Below are 22,562 nucleotides of genomic sequence, written 5' to 3'. Positions count from 1 at the left end.
TTTTTTAAGTCAAATTAATTCATTTGGGACCATTTTATAGAGAACAATTGCACCACTTTTCATTTCCTTGGCCCTTGTTCCTTCACTTATGTAGATGCAATTAAATCAACCTGAAACCGAGTTTCGCTGTAGGTTTGGGCGGTGCATCAATACCTATGCCCAGTGGAAGCGATGACAATTTCGTCGCCAGTCTTCCAGGTGACGGCATCCATCAGTGTCAGCGTGATGGAGCCGTTTTGTGCAGTCTGAGAAAGGCGAGTCCACGGCATAGGGACAGGGATTCCTGGAGAATTAGAATTGTAGTTAAGCCCTGAACAAAACCTCTCACTGCAGGGAAGTGATTACGCACTATGGTGTCTGTATCAGGGAAATTTAGCACTTCTGTGAAGCGCACCAAAGGGGCTTTCTGACTTAACTGAGCCTTCAAGGAATGTTATGTAGGTCATCTCTATATTTTTGAGGATATTATATATACACTACCTATTGTGTTTCTGACTTAGTGACCTTTAGATGCAAAATTTTCTGTTACTTTAGTCAAGTAAAAAAAAGAAAAAAGAAAAGAAAATTAATAATAAATTATAGTTTCAGGTACTGTATATCTGTCTAATGTTTATGGTTATGCATTTTTCAGGTTATTTCATATTTACTCTATCGTTTAAAAGTATATTTTAGTGTGTTCACTGGAAAACGGGCTCTCAAATTTCATTCTCACTTCTACATATTCAAACTTTACAAAACATTATATACACTGCTCAAAAAAATTAAAGGAACACTTTGAAAACACATCAGATCTCAATGGGGAAAAATATCATGCTGGATATCTATACTAATATTGACTGGGTAATGTGTTATGAATGAAAAGATGCCACATCGTTTGATGGAAATGAAAATAATCAACCTACAGAGGATTGAATTCAAAGACACCCCGGAAATCTAAGTGAAAATGATGCAGCAGGCTTGTCAATTTTGCTGAAATTTCATTGCAGCAACTCAAAATGGTACTCAGTAGTTTGTATGGCCCCCACGTGCTTGTATGCATGCCTGACAACGTCGGGGCATACTCCTAATGAGACGACGGATGGTGTCCTGGGGTATTTCCTCCCAGATCTGGACCAGCGCATCACTGAGCTCCTGGACAGTCTGAGGTGCAACCAGGTGATGTCAGATGGACCGAAACACAATGTCCCAGAGGTGTTCTATTGGATGTAGGTCAGGTGAGCGTGGTGGCCCTTCAATGATATCATTCCTTCATCCTCCAGGAACTGCCTGCATGCTCTCGCCACATGAGGCCGGGCATTGTTGTGCACCAGGAGGAACCCAGGACCCACTCCACCAGCATAGGGTCTGACAATGGATCCAAGGATTTCATCCCAATACCTAATGGCAGTCAGGGTGCCATTGTCTACCTGCAGAGGTCTGTGCGTCCCTCCATGGATATGCCTCTCCAGACCATCACTGACCCACCACCAAACCGGTCATGCTGAACGATGTTACAGGCAGCATAACATTCTCCACGGCTTCTCCAGACCCTTTCCTGTTTGTCACGTGCTCAGGGTGAACCTGCTCTCATTTGTGAAAACCACAGGGCACCAGTGGCGGACCTGCCAATTCTGGTGTTCAATGGGAAATGCCAATCGAGCTCTCTGGTGCTGGGCAGTGAGCACGGGGCCCACTAGAGGACGTCGGGCCCTCAGTTCACCCTCATGAAGTCTGTTTCTGATTGTTTGGTCAGAGACATTCACACCAGTGGCCTGCTGGAGGTCATTTTGTAGGGCTCTGGCAGTGCTCATCATGTTCCTCCTCGCACAAAGGAGCAGATACCGGTCCTGCTGCTGGGTTAAGGACCTTCTACGGCCCTGTCCAGCTCTCCTAGAGTAGCTGTCTGTCTTCCTGGAATCTCATCCATGCTCTTGAGACTGTGCTGGGAGACACAGCAAACCTTCTGGCAATGGCACGTATTGATGAGCCATCCTGAAGGAGCTGGACTGCCTGTGCAACCTCTGTAGGGTCCAGGTATCGTCTCATGCTACCAGTAGTGACACTGACCCTAGCCAAATGCAAAACTGGTGAAAAACAGTCCGAAAAGATGAGTAGGGAAAAAATGTCAGTGGCCTCCACCTGTAAAACCATTCCTGTTTTGGGGGTTGTCTCACTGTTGCCCATCTAGTGGACCTGCTGTTAATTTCATTAACACTAAAGCAGCTGAATCTGATTACCAACCCCCTCTGTTACTTAACTGACCAGATCAATATCCCAGGAGTTTAACTGACTTGATGATATTCTCTGATTAAAAAGTGTTCCCTTTATTTTTTTGAGCAGTGTATATATATGTATGTATGTATAGAGTTGACAAATCTGAATTCTCAGCATTATTACTCCAGTCTTCAGTGTCACATGATTGTTCAGAAATATTTTTTATAGGCGGATTTGTTGCTTAAGCAACATTTCTTATTAGGGGTTCAAACCCTATTGTAATTGCTGAAACCCTATTGTAATTATAAGGATTTTTATTATTATTCTTCCGCCATAAAACTGATCGTGCAGACCAAACCGTAAGGCCTAGAGACTTGAAACTTGGCCAGATGGGAGGTCTCAATTTGGGAGAGACTGACAAGGGGTGACCCCGATTTGTCCAATAGGGGCACTACAGTGATAAAAAATGTGAAACTGCTTATAACTCCTAGACCGTTTGTCATAGACTCAAGTGCCTTATATTAATGTAATCCTTTCCACCATAAAAAAATGTGTGAAATTTTGAATTTTGTCTAAAAAAAAATGTGAACAAGTCCTAGGTTTTTCGAAGCAAATCAGTGCAGAAATATTACCTGGAGTCTGAATATCAATAATTATCAAGAAAAAAAGTCAAAATTTCGATTCATTGTCGTAAAGTGGCACCAAATTTTTTGAAGTGAGAGGGGCCACTTTTACCAAAAATGACTGTAACTCAATCTTGGACACGTGAAAAAACTTGTGGTGATTGGCCACTTGGTGGCATTATAACAGGAAAAAAAAACTGGAAAATGGCCATAACCACCCAATCGTTAGTCCGATTGATTTTTAGATAAGGTTAATGGAGGCCGATCGGAACCAAAGTCAGTGGGTCTGTTTGACTCATGGCCCTAGAGGTCTGTGAGAAATCTGTTAGAAATTGGCCCCTGGGGGACAACATTGCATTTTATGATTGTGTAAACAATTGTATATTACCCAAAGTTTCGCACATACACATGATATTTATATCATATGTTAGATCTCCTCATTCCGAACAACTTTGCCTCGAGAACCACTACTGTCAATCAACCTCAATAACACCACTGCAGTACAATTCTCTGGACTCTCTAGGTCAATAATAATAAATAAATAAAAATTTACTTTACCGTTTGGGTATCTATAAGAGGGTCGTTTAGAAAATGGGCAAAAAGCCTATAACTCCTAAAGGAAAACTCTGATGTTCACGAAATTAGGTGAGCACATGCGACATATGATAGTATGGAAACTTTTATGGAGATCGGACCATAGGTGGCTCTATAACTGTTAAAAAGCTTTAAAAAAACATTTTCTATGTTAAATTGCCTGTGTTGGCTGTAATTGGTCTTTTCCATCTATAATATAAGTGGCTGGTTAAATAAAAAAAAAAAAAAAATGTACGCATTGGCTTAAAGGCCGTAAAGTGTGTGAACCCGGATAATTGCTGCTCCCAGCTATATTTAGGGTCCAAGCACTGAAAGTGCGTAGGTACCTCTTGAAATCGTTAGCGTTCTTATTATTATTCTTCTGTTTCTTCTTCTTCCGTATATAAGTCTATGGCAGCCCATAGAACCGCTTGCGGGAAAGTTATGAAATCAATTTGGCACACTGATAGAGGACAGTCTGAACAGTCACAATAGCAAATTTCGAGTCTCTAACTCATTCCCTCTAGCGCCACCAACTGTCCAAGTTTTCATTAATGTTTAAGCTAATAACTTTTGAACCGTAAAGGCTAGAAACAAAAATCTTGAATTTTTTGAAAAACATACTTTTTCGAACTCGTTCATGACGGTTGCTCTGATTTTCACAAAAATGTAACCAGATCGTCTTCAAACCAACAAAAAACGTTCTCGAATACCGCGCAAACTAATTTTATGTAGCGCTTGTAAAAAAAGACTTAAGGCTGTATGTCCGCACCGCTTTATCGTATTCAGACAAAACTTGGAACATGTCATCACAAGCATGACCTGAATGAGCCCGAGAAGTTTAGAACCAGCGCCACCTAGTGGCAAATGCTTATAACTCTGGGTGTGGTTGACTTATTTTTATGGGAGTCATCTCCTTAGGTTCCTGAATCCTTTCCGAGTCCAACAGTACCAAACATGCTAGGTTTGGCCTTACTGTTTGTGTAGCGTTGTGATTTAGCGCTTAAAAAACATTTGCCAATATCTTCTAAACCGTTAGACCAGTCGAGACGAAACCACCATCAGAAGTTTGTAAACATAGGTCGTTGGCTAAACACTAATGCCCAAATGTAAAAAAAATTATTTTGAATTAAGGAACATTGGCATCTTGGTGAATGCACGTCTTCCCAGTGGCACAACGAGATAAGTGACAGGCGTCTGATCCAGAGATAGTGGGGCGACTTTAGAAAAATTGTGTGGAATATTGTGTCATTTCGATTCCTTTATTATTCAAGCGTTGTACTAATCTTTCTTTCTCTTGGATTAGAAATAAGCATGTTTTTGTTCATTCTCATCTGAACTTCTCTTCATTTTGGGGTCATTTTCACCTGTACTCCTGAACAAGCTGTTTTATCATGTATGTTCAATTTCTGCTGTTTTTGCTCATCCTGCTCTGCACTGCTGTTGCAGCTGCTTCAGGTGCTTCTATATCTCTGGTAGCTGTTGCTCCGCTTAAGTGCAAAAAGATGAAGGTTGCTGGTCAGCCGTGGTTAAATGATGTCACCCGCGTTCTCAGTGTCGAAAAGCGGAGCGAAAGTGGAAAAAAGACAGGCTACAGGTTTCATTTGACATTTTAAAATCAAGTCTGTTCAGCTATCAAATGACAGTAAAGAAGGCAAAATCTAATTTCTTCTCTCAATTAATTTCTGACAACGTGAAGCGACCAAAAGTCCTATTTGACACGATTGACTTTTTTCTAAACCCGACTACGAATATTTTATCGGAGGCCTCTCCAGAGCTTTGTGAAGATTTTTTTTTTAATATTTCACTCAAAAAATGTATGACATTAGAAGCTCCATTGTTTCCTCTGAACCATGTCACTTGCAACTGCCTTGTCCTATAAGTTGTCTGTCTAACTTTCAACCTGTCTCTCCAACTCAGTTAGCTGATGTAATCTCTACTATGAAGTGTTCTGGTTCTAAGTTAGATATTATCCCGGCTCTTCTTTTTAAGGATGTTTTTTCTACTATTAGTCCTATGGTAACCGCTATCATAAACAGCTCTTTAGCCAAAGGTGTTGTTCCAGCTAGTTTTAACTATGCAATTGTGCAACCTATGTTGAAAAAACCTCAACTTGATCCAGAAATGTGCAGTAACTATCGAACAATCTCTAAACTGCCTTTCATCTCTAAGCTTTTAGAGAAAGTAGTTTTCTCACAGCTCCAGTCTTATTTGGATTCTTGTAATATTTGGGACTTGTTCCAATCTGATTTTAGATCATTACATAGCACTGAGTCAGCTCTGTTGAGGGTTACAAATTATATCTTGCTTGCTCTGGATTCAGGCTCTTGTGTTGTGCTAGTTTTGTTGGACCTGAGCGCTGCATTTGATACCACTGACTACAACATTCTTCTTGAAAGGCTAGAATGCATGCATGGTAGATGTCAAGGGCACTGTATTACAATGGTTTGCTTCTTACCTCGAAAAAATTACTTTTTCTGTAAATTTAGGAAATTGTTCCTCATCATCTGCACCTGTTTTGTTTGGTGTGCCCCAGGGATCCATTTTGGGACCTTTATTGTTTTCCCTTTATATGCTCCCCTTGGCCCTCATTTTTCATAAATACAACATTTCATATCACTGTTATGCAGATGATTCTCAGTTTTATATTCCAGTAAGGCTTGACACCACTGCTTCATTTGATGTGTTATTGGAATGTGTAAATGATATCAAGAGGTGGATGACAAATAATTTTCTACAGTTAAATGAGGATAAAACAGAGGTTTTAATTCTGGTTTGTCCTGCAAATTCCTCTCCTGCTCTGGAAGCCCAGTTAGGTCCTCTTTCAACAAATCAAAAACCTTGGAGTGATCTTTGACTCTTCACTATTTTTTGATAAACAAATTAGTACCGTTATTAGAGGAAGCTTTTTCCATCTAAGATCTATTGCAAAGTTGAAGAACCTTCTTTCAAGCAAAGATTTAGAAGTTGCGATTCGTGCATTTATAACATCAAGATTAGATGATTGCAACTCTCTTTATTCTGGTCTCCCTAAATCTTCACTCTCTCAATTGCAAGTTGTTCAGAATGCGGCTGCAAGACTTTTGACTGGGTCTAAAAAGATGGATCATATTTCCCCTGTTTTAGCATCCCTTCACTGGCTTCCCATTAAACTCAGAGTTGATTTCAAGATCCTTATGTTTGTATATAAGGCGTTGTGTGGCCGTGCACCAAGGTACATTAGTGATCTTATTGTGTCATATTGTCCTGCTAGGGCACTTAGATCTTCCAATCACTTCCTCTTAAATGTGTCTCGGTGTCGCTACAAATCAAAGGGTGATCTGGCCTTTTCTGTGGCTGGGCCCAAGCTTTGGAATGGTCTCCCTTATCATGTGAGGTCTGCTCCTTCATTGGACATTTTTAAATCTACTCTTAAAACGCATTTTTATTCTTTAGCTTTTGGAAACCTGTAATTGTTGTTGTTGTTGAGTTTTTTATTTTTTTATTTTTTTATATAGTGTAGACCTGCTTTGTACTATGTACAGCACTTTGGATCAGTCTATATTGTGTTTAAATGTCCTTTAAAAATAAATGTTGTTATATATATATATATATATATATATATATATATATTAGGGGTGTAACGATATTGGAACCGAACCGAAATACCGCGATACACCACCCACGATACGAATCGCGATACTCTCATGGCGTACCGAACACGCCCGCCCCGCCCCCTGCTGTCCGGCTCATTGGACCTCATGTCTTATGTTTACACAACGAATACAGCGCTGCCTAACCACCATTAACCACATTTAATCGCAATAAGCTCAGTGTTTGTTACATTCGATAATAAGCAAGGTGTAATCTTTCAAATTCTGTCTATTTGATCACGAAATTCAAACATTAAATGTCGTTTTGGCGCTCTTTGATGTGGCGTGACAGATCACCGTACTAGGCTCCTCATTTAAAGCGGCAGCGCAGAGTGCGAGTAAACGCGATTCTCTTCCTCAGTTACAGAATAAACATGAATGGACACCTGAAGGTATGTTGAAAGATACAGTATACTTACTGAAAGGCATCATAACTCGTGTAATCGCTCAGTCAGTGTTTCAACAGCGGAAATCGTCAATAAAACACTTAGTTTTTCACATAGCTTTATTTACCTCAGGCAAGTCATTCAGTGTCCACAGCTTGTTAGTTTGCTAAGGAAATGAACTCTTTCACTAAATAAATGCACTATATTAACCTATATATTATATTTTACTTAACCTGTTAATGACATCTTGATTATTTAAAATATCTGTCATGAAAATGACAGCAACTGTGTAAATTATTTTATTTCAATAATAAATTAGAGTAAAAATGTTAATGTAAAAACTGCCTTATGTGCAGTTTACATGTTGTCATACAATTTGTTACTTGAGTGTTGATTATTATTATATCTAAAAATAAATAGCAACTGAATTTAGGCTAAAAGTCTAGGCTCTGTTGTTAAGCTTTAATGTTATAGTAATGTGCAAGTAAGGGCTCCTATATAGTTTACAGCATTAGCAGATCATTTTTTTTTATCCTTGCGAAACGTTTACTTGTAATTGAATTAATTTAAAGACAAGGACACAATTTGTTAATTAAAGCACTGTTAAAAAAAAAAAAAAAAAGCAATTTTAGCTTTCTAAACCCCCCACTCCACCTAAATGAACCGAACCGAACCGAGACGTCAAAACCGTGGGACGTACCGAACCGTCAGTTTTGTGTATCGTTACACCCCTAATATATATATATATAATTTCTTGTATTTATTTATTTTATAAATGTTTAATGTAACAAATAGTTGTATATACATTTTAATTATATTGAACTCACAAAAAAAATATTTGAACCGAATAGTATTGTTTATTTGCATACCATGCAGATCCAACACCCCTTCTCTGACAGCCAGGGTCTTGGTGCCATAGACAGGAAGTTCTGTAGAACGCAGGTGTCCATGCAGTGTGATTATGGCCTTGTGCTGGAAGGGGGCCTGCTCTGTTCCGATCTGCAGCGCTCCACCATCTGTGATCAGAATATTCTCTGCCTGCAGCTCAATATCTGCCTCATCAAAAATCAGTCGCCCACCTTAATAGGAAAGAGACATTCACATTAACTGAGTGTAAGTGTACCAAGGCTTTGTTTAATACAGGCAGTATTTGTCTAAATGAGCATACCCTGGATAAGGAGCATCTTAAGAACTGGGGTGCTGGTGTCCAGGAGGATGATCTGGCCAGGAGTGATTACAGCAAACATGCCCTCCTCAGGAGGGGAGAGACCACCCCATGTATAGGGAGACGACCATACGTCAATGTAGACGAAGGTAGCATTATTCTGAGAGAGTGGAGACATTCCTGGCAGTGAGTGTATATGTAAATAATCACAATAAATGTTTTATAACTTTATAATGATTGTTATTTAATAATATATATAATGAGAATAAATTCTAAATAAATTTAGTTTGTCACTGTGCTGTTTAAAAAGGTCAAATATATTTATGTCATGTTTGACGTTACCATTCTGGCAATTCCTCTGTTCCCCAGCTGGACTCGCACTTGAGTTTCTTGGGATCTGCGCTGAGAGTTGGTCACACAGATGATTTGCAATTCACTGGCTGACTGGACATCGCAGACAGACCCTGCGATTGTGACGGTGACATCATTGATATTTGAGCTACAGGTTAGATGGGGAAGAGAAAAGCCAGTGAAATTGAGAATGTAAAGAGTATTCTGTCATCATTTCTTCATTCTCAATAGGCTTTAGTAGATTTGAGATATAGTGTACAAATTGTATGGTCTACTTTTGTAATACTTATGGTACTTTTTGTGCTTGACAGCACCTGGTCAACATTGAATGTGAATGTTTGTGAACAGCTGCTCTGATATAATGCTTAACGCCTCTTTTGTGTTAAAGGTTTGGAATGACATGAGGGTGAATAAATTATGGGTGATTTTTTATATTTTTTTAAACATCGATAACAAAAATCGACTTGTGTTGACCAGTGTTATTATTGTTAACTAAAATTAAAACTCAAAAAAATTCAAGGATGTCAAACAAGCATGCTTGAGCTTCCATTTATCAAATTTGTATGTTCGCTAATAAAGCGACAATATAATATAAGCGAAAAATTTATATAAATAATATAAAATTCATCATATAAAGCGATCACGTATCTTCAGAAGACTTGGATTAAACTGCTCGTTTCATATGGATTTATTTTATGATGTCTTTATGAATGATTTGAAGCATCAAGAGTTTTGGGTGACTTTCATTGGAGGGACAGAAATATTTCAGATTTCATTAAAATATCTTAATTTGAGTTCAGAAGATGAACATAAGTCTTATTTCAGAGTGAACTAACCTTTTAAACTGTTTTAAACTGATAAATGTTGCTTTGTCAACTAACTGAAATAAGTTTAGGTTGAAGCATTAAAATGACTTACTGGATAACTGGACTAATTACTAACTGGATAACTACTAACTGGACTTAATTACTATAACTGGAAATAAATAAAACTAAGATAGATAGATAGATAGATAGATAGATAAACAATAAAAAATATAACTGAAAATATAAAAAATAAAAGCTAATTCAAAATATTAATAAAAATATAATAGTATACAAAATAATACTAAAATAACACTGCTATTGGCCGTACAACACATAAATGTTATATTTAGAAACAATAATTCCGCAGTAAACAATGAACACTGTATCCAAGCATGACTGGAGGACAATCAGCCACAATGTAATTCTGGTGTGTTCTGCACCTGAAACCTGAGCCGGTAATCGTGAGTCTGGTGCCTCCAGCGGTTCCCCCTCTGCGTGGTGAAACGTTGGTGATAACAGGGGTCAGAGAGGATCTGTAAGTATAGCTGTTCGTGAGGTTGACGGTGTCACCTCCATTCATCACTATGACTGTGCAGGCCCGCTCTGCTTCACTTCCTGCAAGAGACAAAAGCATTCATTAAGATACCAGCAGGCAGACTGATATCAGTTCTATTTATCTGTGACTTGTTTCCGAGCTGTCACATTTGTCATTGTCTCTCAGTGACTGACGTCTTTCAGTTCCAAGCATTCCTAGCATGTTTTGCAAATCTTTGAATACTTAATTTGATGGATTAAGCTTTGTTGTGCTAACTTAACATTTCTAGACACACATGCAATGCTTTTAAACTGATACATGCCATTGTTGGGTGGGACCTCGCAGTTCAGCTGGGTAGATGTGGAGTTCTGCACATTACACTGTCTGTTACAGATAAGGACTCTTGTGATGTTTGGGTCAAATCCAGAGCCTTGAATGGCAACAACAGCTCCTCCGGCATAACTTCCTACAACAAGACAGAGCAAATAAGGTATCCTGTAGTGTCTTATTAATCTGTTATCTTGTATGAACATGACAGTAAGTATGGAAAGGCACTGTGTGTGACAGTGGTTCTTATCTAGTTTTGCTTCAGGACCCACATTTTTTTATCAAACATATCAAAGGTGTCCCTAAAATCAAACAATGATATTACCAGGAATTTCATGGTCTTCATAGAAGATTCATAATCTTGTGAATGTATAAACACATTTGTTTTTTTGGTTTTGGTTTTGTGTTTTGAAAATCTGTTTTTGCTTCTAATCATCTTTTGAATTTTGATTGATTGGAATTCACTGGACAAATACAATTGATTATTCATCTGAAAATTCATGTTTTGTTTTTCCATGATGAGGCAATGTCACATAACCAACATGTTCACAGATAAATGTGATCAATAAATGTGGCCAAGAAGTGTTAAGTTTGATTGACATCATCAAAATATGTTTTACAGGAATAAATACATACATGCATTTTAACACATATTAAAATAGAAAATAGTTATTTTAAATTCTAATAATATTTTACAATATTTACTTTTTTATTGTATTTTTGGTCAAATAAATGCAGCCTTGGTGCCATTCTCAAAAATGCATTAACACAGTAACAAGGGGAATTTACATATAATGTTTAATTATAAGGGTCAGAGAGTAAGCTGTTAGGTGTAACCTGTAAGCCTGTAACCTGTCAGCTCAGTAAGCTGAATTACTGAATTATTACTTCTTTTAAAAAAATAGGTTAAAAAGTATTTTATTAAAAAGTTTTGATTTGGCTTCATATCTATGTTCTGTATAATAACACGCGTTGCTTAAAAAAGAAGCAATTTTCCGGTATCTAGGCACATTTCCTTGTGCCCAGGAAATTTTTCACACGGTTTGAAACTTTGGCTATATTCTGTCCATATTGACAAATCTTTTACCCTAGAGAAAGTGTTTTTGATTACCCTCATTCGGTGTGACCCCTGTCAGCAGCAGCTCATAGGTGAAGACAGACTGGGTCAAGGCATGACCTTTGACCTGATGGTGAAAAATGACTGGGAAAGTTCCTCCTGCGTGTTCTCCAACAGTGCACCGCAACTGCATATCTGTGATGGATGTCACGCTACAAGCCACACCGCCGATCTCGAAAGAGACGAGTGCTACATCTGTGCCAAAGCCAGAACCAGAGACGGTGATCTCTGTTCCACCCGGACCTGCGAGAAAGGGATTATGTCTGTAGTATTACTACGATGTGTTGTGATATTCAATAGTTTAATAGAGTGCTGCAGAGATGACGTATTTTTGCTGGCCAATACCTGGAAACAAGTTTTTTAGCACTTCTGGTTACTTTTAATGGGCTTTTGTTTAAAAGCTTGAAACAAGGTCTGTGGTTAACAAAATCTGAAGATATTTTCATGTTTTATTCTACAACATAAAATACATCAGTAATATACCCCCTTGTGAATTTTTTAAAGCTTGTAGTTGTCTTAATAAAGGTGGTTGTTAACAAGTAGCTAAATGGGACTACAGAGGTTGTCTGAGACATTAAACATCTCGCTGAACAGGTAAACTCATCGAAAATGTTTTTTTAAATAAAGACCAATAAGAAAATTCAAAAGCTTAAAGGGATGGTTCGGAGTAATTTCAACCTTGTGTGCTTTACACCATGACCTCGAGCCAAACACACACATCAGGAGTTTATTTAAAGCGGTGCAATGGAGTTGCTCGCAGGTTTCTCTATAGAGCTCCCCCTACAGCTTCGGAATAGATATTTGTCGTAAAAACTCGTTGGCGACTCTCCCCCCTCCCATCTTCTCCCTCTGGTCAAGTGCATTTGTTTTCAAAAAAGCTGGCGAATGCACGGAGCCATGTCCACTGAGGTATGTATGATACACAGAAGGCTAGCATATAAGGTCCAAAGTGGTCCACTATTCAACCCGAAAAAAGTCATATAACCATTCCAATGACTCAGAAGCTGTTCAGTTAAGGTAAATTAAGCTAAAAAAAACCTGCATAGTTCCCCTTTAAATAACACTTGCCTGATGGCTTATGCTACCGCTAACCCAAACATCGAGGTCACTTCCGTGATTTTGAGAAAAGCCTGTAAAAGTCCTGGCAGGGTGCAAGGGTGGACAAGGGTGATGTTAACTTTTGGTCTACAAAAATACATAATCACTGCAGCAGTCCATAGTAAATGCCACTAATTATATTTGCCGTAAATGCGGCAATTATATACTTTTTTTAATGGAATGCACGTTCGTACCTGTTATAGGACTGATGGAGGTGATGTTTGGAGTTTGTCCCCTAGAGTAGTTGAAACGTTGAGGTGGATACACAACATCAAACACCTTAATGTTCACCTGCACCTGTCCCTCTGCATGAGGAGGTGTCATGCACCTCACTGTGTCTGGAGTCACATCTAAGATCCTGCAGGGGGAGTTAGCGAGCTTCACGGTTGTATTTCCTGCCACAAAGCCATTTCCTGTGATCAAGAGTGGAGTTCCTCCAGCAATGCTGCCTGATGTTGGGTTGACGCTGGCTTGTGCTATGCTGTTCAGGGTGGCTCCTCCAGTAGCAAGACCTTTTCTCATGACCACCACCTGTAGGACGTGTGTGCCAGCGGGAAGGGCACCAACTAAAACAGTGATGTTGTTATCAGTGACTTCTGTGACTTCCAGCAGGATGTTGGCCGCAGATACCATTAGATCAGCAGAGCTGTTCCCAAATCCACTGCCAGTGACCTCAACAGTGGTGGCGTTTCCACTAACCGAGTTAGGGAACACCGCAGAGATGTACGGTGTGATGGAGTCAGAATATTCAAACGTGCAATCAAAACTGCATGAGGAAGAGATGGAGTTGACGAAAACTGCAACGTTTCCCCTACGAGCCGCAGACGGTGAGGTATCGCACACCACTTGGGAGTAGTTCATGAAAACCACGTTGCATGGAATGTTTGCTACCGTAACTGGACCATTTGAGAACCCAGAACCAGAGATGAAGAGACGAGTATAGCCTGTGGTGCTGCCCACCAAGGGAAAGACAGAATCGACCACGGGTAGAACTACAAATCTGCGGTCATACTCTTTCGGCATGTACAGGATGGCGGTGCCAAGGTTGTTGATTCGGACACTTACGGATAAAGGGATACCCACTGGTGCTCCGCTGTCAGGACTGAGTTGGCAGTTAATCTCAGTGGAGGTGCTGTTGATAACGCTGCATGGACGATCTCCAACTTTGACCTTTGGTAGGCAAAAAAACAAAGACATTTTTGTGCACTTTTTTTTCCCTTTTCACTATGCTGCCCAAAAGTGAGTGAATTTACAGTGAATATTGCAATAATATTTCATTCAATGATAAACTGTATATAATGGATTTTCTTTTGCTTTTTTCCCTTTTATTTTTTTGGCAAACAGAAACAGATCATTGGGTAACTCAAGATGAGCGCATCTCTAATGAACTTCTGTTCATTAATTTTCCAAAGTTCTTCTTTTGTTTAAAAATAATATGTTTTTCATTTGTTTTTCCAGAAACAATATCTGGGGATAATGGAACGCGCTTCGGCCAGACTCCAGCTGCCATGGGAGCGCGTGAGGAAAGGAACCGCTTGCGGCAGACTCGACGAGTGTTTCTTTCCAACCATAACCCCCCAGCTCCCATGAGACTTCCATTCCTTCCTGATATCAATTCTGAGATCGAGAAGGCATGGAAGAATCCGTACTCGGCCCGCATCTATCGATATCAGCATGCAAATTATGTGTATATCGAGGGGATGCGTGAGCATGGGTACGCAGGTTTTTTTTTGGTGCATTATATTTCAGTGACATCTGTCGGGTGTTTGGGGCATTCCAAAAAAAAACTTTCAGCACCTTTAATGCCACTGAAACTCACCTCGTTTGCACAGTTAATGTTGCTAAAGCCAGATCCATTGATGTTGATGATGTCATGTGTGGTACCATGGTCAGGCGTAATGTGGTACACAGTGGGGCTGGCACAAGAAGTAAAACTGAAGTAGTGACCGTCTGAGGTATCATTCAATTCCAGCCGATCTTGAAAACAGTCCAACGTGGATATACATTTAGAGTCAGATGAGTTCATTTGTCCTGCAACTGGGGAGAAACAAATGACAATTAGGATGATTTTACCTTCCAATTCCTTACCCTAAACCAGCTTATGCTCAAATGTGAAATTCTGAATGTAATGTTGAGTTAAATTATGGTACTTATGAATATAGGTTGTCATTGTACCTATATTCATAGAGGCCTGTATTCCTGTCACAAACACCTGAAGCCCAACAGTGCTTTTCTCCAGAGGCATAACAGTCACCACTCCCTGCAGCGTCTTCTGGTTGCCAGAGTCAATTTTACCGCTGCTGTAGTAATAAACTCCAGGAGATGTGAAACGATAGGCGAAAAACCCTAATAATAAAACAGACACAACAAGAACAACAGAATCAGATTTTGTTGATCTTAATCAAACTGGCATCACGCCTCCAGCTCTTATTGTTCTGTTCCTTTACAGAATACAAACTAACATCTACAGCAAAAGGTATTCAACTAATTTTCTAAAAAATAGCACAGAACATTGTTATTTTATTTATTTATTTATGCACAATGACTGGTGTGTAATAATTAATTATGTTGTAATTATAGTTAATTAGAGAGCAGACACCTTGGGTTTACTCTTCATGAAATCTGACACTCTCACAAACCAAATGCTTGTCTGGATCAGGGGTATTTAATCACATTTCCCCGAGGACCAGTCTCTAATGTCACAAAGGTCAGGACAATCAAAAGCCACTTACACAGTTTCAGAGTCAATATATTGTACTGTGTGTGACTAAATGAAATAATGTACATTTCGTAAAAATGTCAACTTTCAAGCTGGCAGCCATTCAAAAGAAAAAGTAAGAAACAGGTTAAAAAGGTGTAAGTTATGTATTCAAAATAGTATCTCCCAGACTCCTGATGTTTCCAGTGTAGAATTGCAAATTATTCATTCAATTCAATTCAAATGTATTAGTATAGATACTTTCACCATACAAATTATTCCAAAGTAACTATACAGAAAATAGGATAGTGCCTTCAGGCAACTAATTTGTGTTTAGGAAAAAAAACTTTAGACTGATAAATAAATAAACATAACAAATCCTAAATGAATAAAAAAAAAATGCTTTACTATATTGTAGAATAATGTATTTTTCAAAAGTATTTATTTTTAATATAGATATTAAAAGCATAAATGCATATTTATAAAAATCATTAAATTATTTACATATTAATATTCATGATTTGTGTTTTTGATTCCTCTAGTTACATAGGATCTATGTATAAGAATGAGACTAGAAAATGTAAAAAATTTAAGCAAGGACTGGTTTTCAAAATGGTGTTCAGGAAAATGTTGTTCTCACAAACAGTTTGTGTAGTTGTTTGTCTGGTTAATGTAAATTAGAATGAGCATGTTTAACACAGGTTGTAAGATAGTAGAATTTGTACCTTTGGCAGTTCCTGTGTCTCCACTGCTGAAAGCAATGCCATCATAGTCTGTGCTGCTGGGACTGGACACACTGAAGACCCTGTAGCTCAGACCGGGCACAAAAGCTGGTGCGTCCCAACGCCAAACCACTGTGTCCCCCACTGAGGCTATTATCGCAGAGGGACTCCAGGCGTAACCCTGACCGTACACTGAACACATATGATGTTATTAACTGGTATGCAAGTGGGCAAACAAGCACATGTAGTCACACACACACATTTTATGACAATATTTAGGGACATTTTCCAGACTAGATCAATTATTTTATAGGTTACACCCAAAAAAAAGGTCATTTGTACCAAAAAAAAAAAAAAGTACATTGCATAATTATAACACTTATTTTGACTGTACAAATCTCCATGATTTCCATTACTTAAGCTTTTGTTAATTTCCTTGTTAAAATTTTTCATGACCTTTTAATATTTTATTTCATTACTTTAATATTTTTTTCATCCCTTTTCTGTTATTTTGAGATTTTATTCATTTCTATCACTTTTCCATTACATTAAGATTTTAATCTCAAGCATTTTCCATTGCGTTTTAAAATTGTATTAATTTCCATCATTTATTTTTCTGTAACACTTTACAATAAGGTCTCATTTGTTAGCATTACGTAAATACTGTACATTAACATTATGAGCAATAAATAATAGCATTTATTAATGTTTAATTCAACATTTACTATACTAATGCTTTTTTAAAATCAAAAGTTGTATCTGTTAACAATGCACTGTGAACTAACATGAACAAAAATCAATTGTATTTTTATTAACTCGCATTGACAAAGATTAGTGAATGTAATCTTTTTTTTACAACATTTAATAATGTTAACATTTGTGAACTTACTTTAAATTGTTATGATTTCTTTACATTTTAGTTACCTTTTTAAATTATATTTTCATTTTTACCTAACAATAATGACTTGTCCAGGACTGGTAATCACACTTAAAAAAATCCTTGATATTGCAGATTTTTCATGACTTTAAGAACCATGAATGTGAGTAAGCACACACAGAATTTGTGTACTTTTCATATTTTTGGCACTGATTGTAGAGGGATTCTCTGTAATAGTCAAACGGGTAACAGAAACATCATATCAGCACAACTGCTAATATGATGCTTTGTGAATTCTTCAGGAAAACTACAAAGCATTTCACTGAATTCTGCCCGTGTGGATACTGTGTGGGGCTAAATATAGCTTAACAAAAAAAGAAAAAGAAAAAAATAAGAAAAAAATAATCCCACTCAAACAGTGCTATGGAATATCATGTTTGTTTGTTTCTGCTGGCAGCTCTAGTGTATTTGATAAGTCTGTGTCAATGTGCTGACAGCCATTGTTTCACTGTCTCTGATATATTCAGGTATTTTGTGCGTGACAGAAAAAGAGATAAAAGTAAAGAGATATTACCGGGGTGGAAACCTTGGTTCGTCACGGTGAGTGTTTTATCTCTAGACTGGGTCACACACTCAAGCTGATGATCTGAAACGGCAGTCACTCGGCATTGTGTGTCCCCTGTATGAAACACACAACTGTGACTACTGTACTAAATGATCTGGAAACGATTGGTTTCAGTAATACACTGTTAAAGATCAAAGAGTAAATCAAAGTATTTTCACGGTAGGTTTAAGCATGGGGAATGTTTAAAAAAATGTTGATATCTTTTTTTGGTTCATTGTAGTCTTGTCTTACCTAGAGTGACATTATTGTCTGCTGTGACAGGGCTGAACCCGGAGCCGGTGATAGTGATGGTGGTTCCGCCATACAAAGACCCCAGAGATGGAGAAAAACTTGTGACCTCTAGAACATACTTTATGGTGGTATTAACGCCAGTGCTGCACAAAAAAATAATTAAAAAATAAATAAAAATAAAACATTTATTCACTCTAAAAAGCTTCACTTTGGATTAAATGTCATTGTAAATGCATAATTCCCGATGATGCACAATTCCATTCTACAGTTGAAGCATGATATTTACATATAAATATTGAGTATAGTAAGTGATATGAGACCTGGTTAAGGTGTAACCCTGGTTTCCGACTCTCACACGGACATTGTACATAGCTGGGGGAAGTGTGGGTAACAGGCAGGTGATGTTTTCATTGGTCCACTGCAGCAATTCACACTCAGCTTCACCAATCAAAACAGAGCTGCCATTAGCCTGAGCCCCAAAATTAGTGCCCAAGATGGTGAGAATCCTGTCCCCTTTATCAAAAAAGATCAATGAAAACAGGGTAAAATTAATCGCTGTTCTTGTAAGATTGTGAGGGGTGAGAACAATGAGGAAGTCAGATACAAAACTGTTGTTAGTGTGATTATTTGAGTGTTGAGAGCAGATTGCAGTGTTATTGACAGGTCCTTTTAAGAAACATCACATTGTTGATTGTCCTTCACTGCAGACAAACCGGCTTCTCTGACTGCGTGACATTAGCTAAAGCCAGTGGAATTATCTGGCATGCACAAAAGAGCTAAAAAAAATAACCTTTTAGCTGAAGTTTGTCTGGAGGCCTATTGGAGGTTTACTGCTGTAACCAAGATGAAAAAGCAGATCAGAACAATGGGACGGAAAGAGACACTTGAATGTGATTCTACCTGTTTGTTTGTTTGTATCCCCTTGACTTTCATCTATTATCATGTCTCTCTAAGAACAGATGCTAACCAGTGTTTATTTAATATGGAAGCAGTGGAATTAATTAATTATAGGTTGGAATGGCCGTGTGTGAGTGTGTGTGTGTGAACATATATGAAACTGTAAAAAAAGAAAATTAATAAATACAAATTATGTGTTTATTATAAATGTTTCATATAAGCTTATATGTGAACCTGTATGCTCTAAATGTATATGACATTTTATGAAACTATTAGAATAAACAATTTTCATTGATTTAATTAATGTATATATATACACTGTATATATATATATATATATATATATATATATATCTGTATATATATATATAACCCTGTAAAAAAGTTTTATGCATCATTTATTGTTGTTACATGTGTTACATGTAGTTACTATAGTGATAAGGACACTGTAAAATAAAGTGTTACCATTTACATTTTCATAGCAGCTTAATGGCCAGTAAACTTGTATTAGTAGGTGAAGCAAAATTCATTTTAGATGTACACTTATCACTATGGCATGCCCAATGCCTAATCAGACTGGATTTGACTGGTGACTTTAAGAGACACAGATGATGCACTATTACAAGTTGTATGTTGAAGGGATTAAATCTTTGTTGAAGGGATTAAATCTTTGTATGAAATGAACTGAAAGCTTGACTATTCTTATTTACTACTCAACATTCTTGTGAATAAAGGCAAGGGAACATGCAGAGTATCGGATTACAGCTCTAATCTCAGATCGGAACACAATCAGTTGTTGACTGTTTGCAAACATAGAATGAGGCCAACTATAGGGCACCAATTTTGACAAGATGAATAGGTATTGAAAAACATATTTGAACATCTAAAGCAATTCAGGGTACTTGTCAGTGTCACGGTCTGGGTCTAATGTAATGTCTAATGAAAAGGGCCCAGCTTCTTTAATGTTTTAAGGTCATAGGTTAAATTCCCAGGGAATAAATGGACTGGTAAATATATCTGTCCTGAATTGGGTAAAAGAGTCTACCAAATTTATAAATATTAATATCTTACCGAATACTGTTGTAGTTTGTGGGCTCACAGATGTGATTAAGGCCGTCAGAGTGCTGCTGTACGTGAAAGAGCCATCTGATATTGCTGTCATCTCTGCCGTGGTCAGTGTTACTGTCCGTTCACCTTCTGACCCCTGATTGATGTCATACACAAAAGATTCATGAATAAAAATTCCATGGATTCAGTATTGTACAGCATAAGGTTTATTTTTTTGAACGCAAGTACATAGCTTTGTGCCCACTATGATATTTATTTGGATGTGCTGTCTTGTTTCAGTATCGCATTTACCAAAGGAAAGATGCAAATTCCATATATCAAATGCAATTCACATGTGACAATTTCACATCTTTCAAGTCAGCTCTGAGTGCCAAGTTGTGGGGCATGGGGATGCACATGTTTTTAAAATGACATTCCATTTAAAGTGGTACAAATTTTTTTGTGAATTTGGTTTAGTGAAAAAGGTTTATAACCCATTTAGGATTTAAAAGGGTTTTTAGGATTTTTTTTGAAAATCTTTATGGGAAATCAAGCTCTTTACTTACAGCCGGAACTATGCATCTCAGCTGGAAAAGTTCCACGTCTATAATGTCACATGGCTGAGTGCCAATGGTGACTGCGGTATCATTACTGAATCCATAGCCTGACACTGTCAGAATCGTCCCTCCTGTGAAGCCATACAAAAAAAGCATAGGTAAGCAGGTTTTGGACACAAAAAAGACACAAAAAAGTAATGTGTCAGTTCAAATTGTCATTAAAATTGTTCTGCTGATTTAATTTTTAATTAACAAAATATCACATTTTCAAAATATGAAATAGAAGCATTTTACTAGTGGTACTAGACCTTTTTACGCAATGTACAATATGTATGAAAGACATATGCAAGCATCAAATACTTTAGTAAATATTTATTTTACACTCTACTCTACTGTATGTAGATAATTGTAATGTTACATGTACCTGCTACACTTCCTGTTGTGGGATTTATGGAGGTCACTCCTAACAGGTGTGTGAACAAGCTGTTGTTACTTTGGTACTGGGCATTTCCCAGCACAGAGAAACTCAGAGAGACTGGCTGTACACCTGCACTTGCAGGACCGACCTGGCAGGTTATAGAAGTATCTGAAACACAAATAAATCATTTGATCAGAAGTTTGCTTTAATAGTATTTTTTTTAAAGTTCAGTAAAAATTGACACACCTAAACTTTTTTATGAATAATGATTTAAATTTTTCCTTTTCTCATGCAAAGCTATAGTATGACTTTGGAAGACTTGGAATATAGTGTACAAGTCATTTGATCCACTTGTATGGTGTTATGCATTATTTTTAAAGCTTGAATGCCTCTATAATCCTCTTAAGACCTGCACGGATCAAATATAATGATACACATCTGTTTTCTTTCTCAACTGTTTATATTCACTTAAGACCAGTGTTGGGGAAAGCTACTTTTTAAAGTAATGTCTTACAGTATTGTGTTACTCCCTAAAAAAAGTAACTAACTGCGTTGCTTAGTTACTTTTTATGCAAAGTAATATGTTACTTTTGCGTTACTGTTTCTCACCTGGGCTGGGACTGCTTGCTTTAAAAAAATATATATATATATTTTGCCTCCTCACACCAGAAGTGAATTAAATAAGCCAGAGGGTGAAGGAAATGCAAATTCATGTCTGTACAGAAGAGGTTTCAAAAAAAACTTTCAGCTGCTTCTGGATTACAGAAGAATAGGACACAGGAGAAGAGAGTTAAACACTCTTACTTTAATAATTTACACAAACACAAATGTGATGTTTATCTAAAGTAATTTGTCTTATTGCACTGGATCATCGAATGTCAGCAAAGACATTGGTTAATAAAGTGAGATTAAATACATAAAGTAGCCTATATTTGTGTTATGTAACATTTATATTTAATTACTTTAATATATTTAATTACTGCATATATTAAAAACATGTTTAATGAGTTTGCGTTTAAGGAAACGCAAGGTGGAGAGTTCCTGCCTCAAGTGGAGGAGTTCAAGTATCTTGGGGTCTTGTTCACGAGTGAGGGAAGGATGTAACGGGAGATTGACAGACGGATCGGTGCAGCTTCTGCAGTAATGCAGTCGATGTACCGGTCTGTCGTGGTGAAGAAAGAGCTGAGCTGCAAGGCGAAGCTCTCGATTTACCGGTCAATCTACATTCCTACTCTCACCTATGGTCATGAGCTGTGGGTTATGACCGAAAGGACAAGGCGGCCGAAATGAACTTTCTCCGCAGGGTAGCTAGGCGATAGACCAGGAGTGTCAAACTCAGTTCCTGGAGGGCCACAGCCTTGCAGATTTTAGCTTCAACCCTAATTAAACACACCCGATCAGCTAATCAAGTCATTCAGGCTTATTTGAAAACTGCAGGTGTGTGTGTGTTGAAGCAGGGTTGGAACAAAACTCTGTAGGACAGTGGCCCTCCAGGAATTGAGTTTGACACCTGTGCCTTAGAGATAGGGTGAGAAGCTCGGTCACTCGGGAGGAGCTCAGAGTAGAGCCGCTGCTCCTCCACATCGAGAGGGGCCAGCTGAGGTGGCTCGGGCATCTTTTCCGGATGCCACCTGGACGCCTTCCCAGGAAGGTGTTCCGGGCATGTCCCACCTGGAGGAGACCC

At 38.0% G+C, this 22,562-nt stretch overlaps 1 protein-coding gene across 1 annotated transcript in view; it reads right to left on the bottom strand.

The window, feature by feature from the left end:
* pkhd1l1.1 (PKHD1 like 1, tandem duplicate 1) overlaps positions 1-22,562 on the bottom strand; it is a gene marked incomplete at its 5' end in the record, with an annotated part of 65,646 nt that overhangs the window by 30,195 nt on the left and 12,889 nt on the right. The window contains 17 exons of the mRNA XM_084422953.1: positions 154-283; positions 8,277-8,486; positions 8,576-8,732; positions 8,915-9,071; positions 10,170-10,340; positions 10,583-10,730; positions 11,703-11,951; positions 13,001-13,976; positions 14,626-14,837; positions 14,982-15,152; positions 16,230-16,418; positions 17,678-17,782; positions 17,960-18,102; positions 18,280-18,472; positions 19,928-20,060; positions 20,470-20,591; positions 20,885-21,046. Of these exons, the coding sequence (XP_084279079.1) occupies positions 154-283; positions 8,277-8,486; positions 8,576-8,732; positions 8,915-9,071; positions 10,170-10,340; positions 10,583-10,730; positions 11,703-11,951; positions 13,001-13,976; positions 14,626-14,837; positions 14,982-15,152; positions 16,230-16,418; positions 17,678-17,782; positions 17,960-18,102; positions 18,280-18,472; positions 19,928-20,060; positions 20,470-20,591; positions 20,885-21,046 (3,628 nt within the window). The remainder of the gene's footprint in view (positions 1-153; positions 284-8,276; positions 8,487-8,575; positions 8,733-8,914; positions 9,072-10,169; positions 10,341-10,582; positions 10,731-11,702; positions 11,952-13,000; positions 13,977-14,625; positions 14,838-14,981; positions 15,153-16,229; positions 16,419-17,677; positions 17,783-17,959; positions 18,103-18,279; positions 18,473-19,927; positions 20,061-20,469; positions 20,592-20,884; positions 21,047-22,562) is intronic.

The sequence above is a fragment of the Rutilus rutilus genome (assembly GCF_951802725.1).
Source record: "Rutilus rutilus genome assembly, chromosome: 11".
Lineage (NCBI taxonomy): Eukaryota > Metazoa > Chordata > Actinopteri > Cypriniformes > Leuciscidae > Rutilus > Rutilus rutilus.
This window is presented reverse-complemented; position numbering and strand designations above follow the sequence as displayed.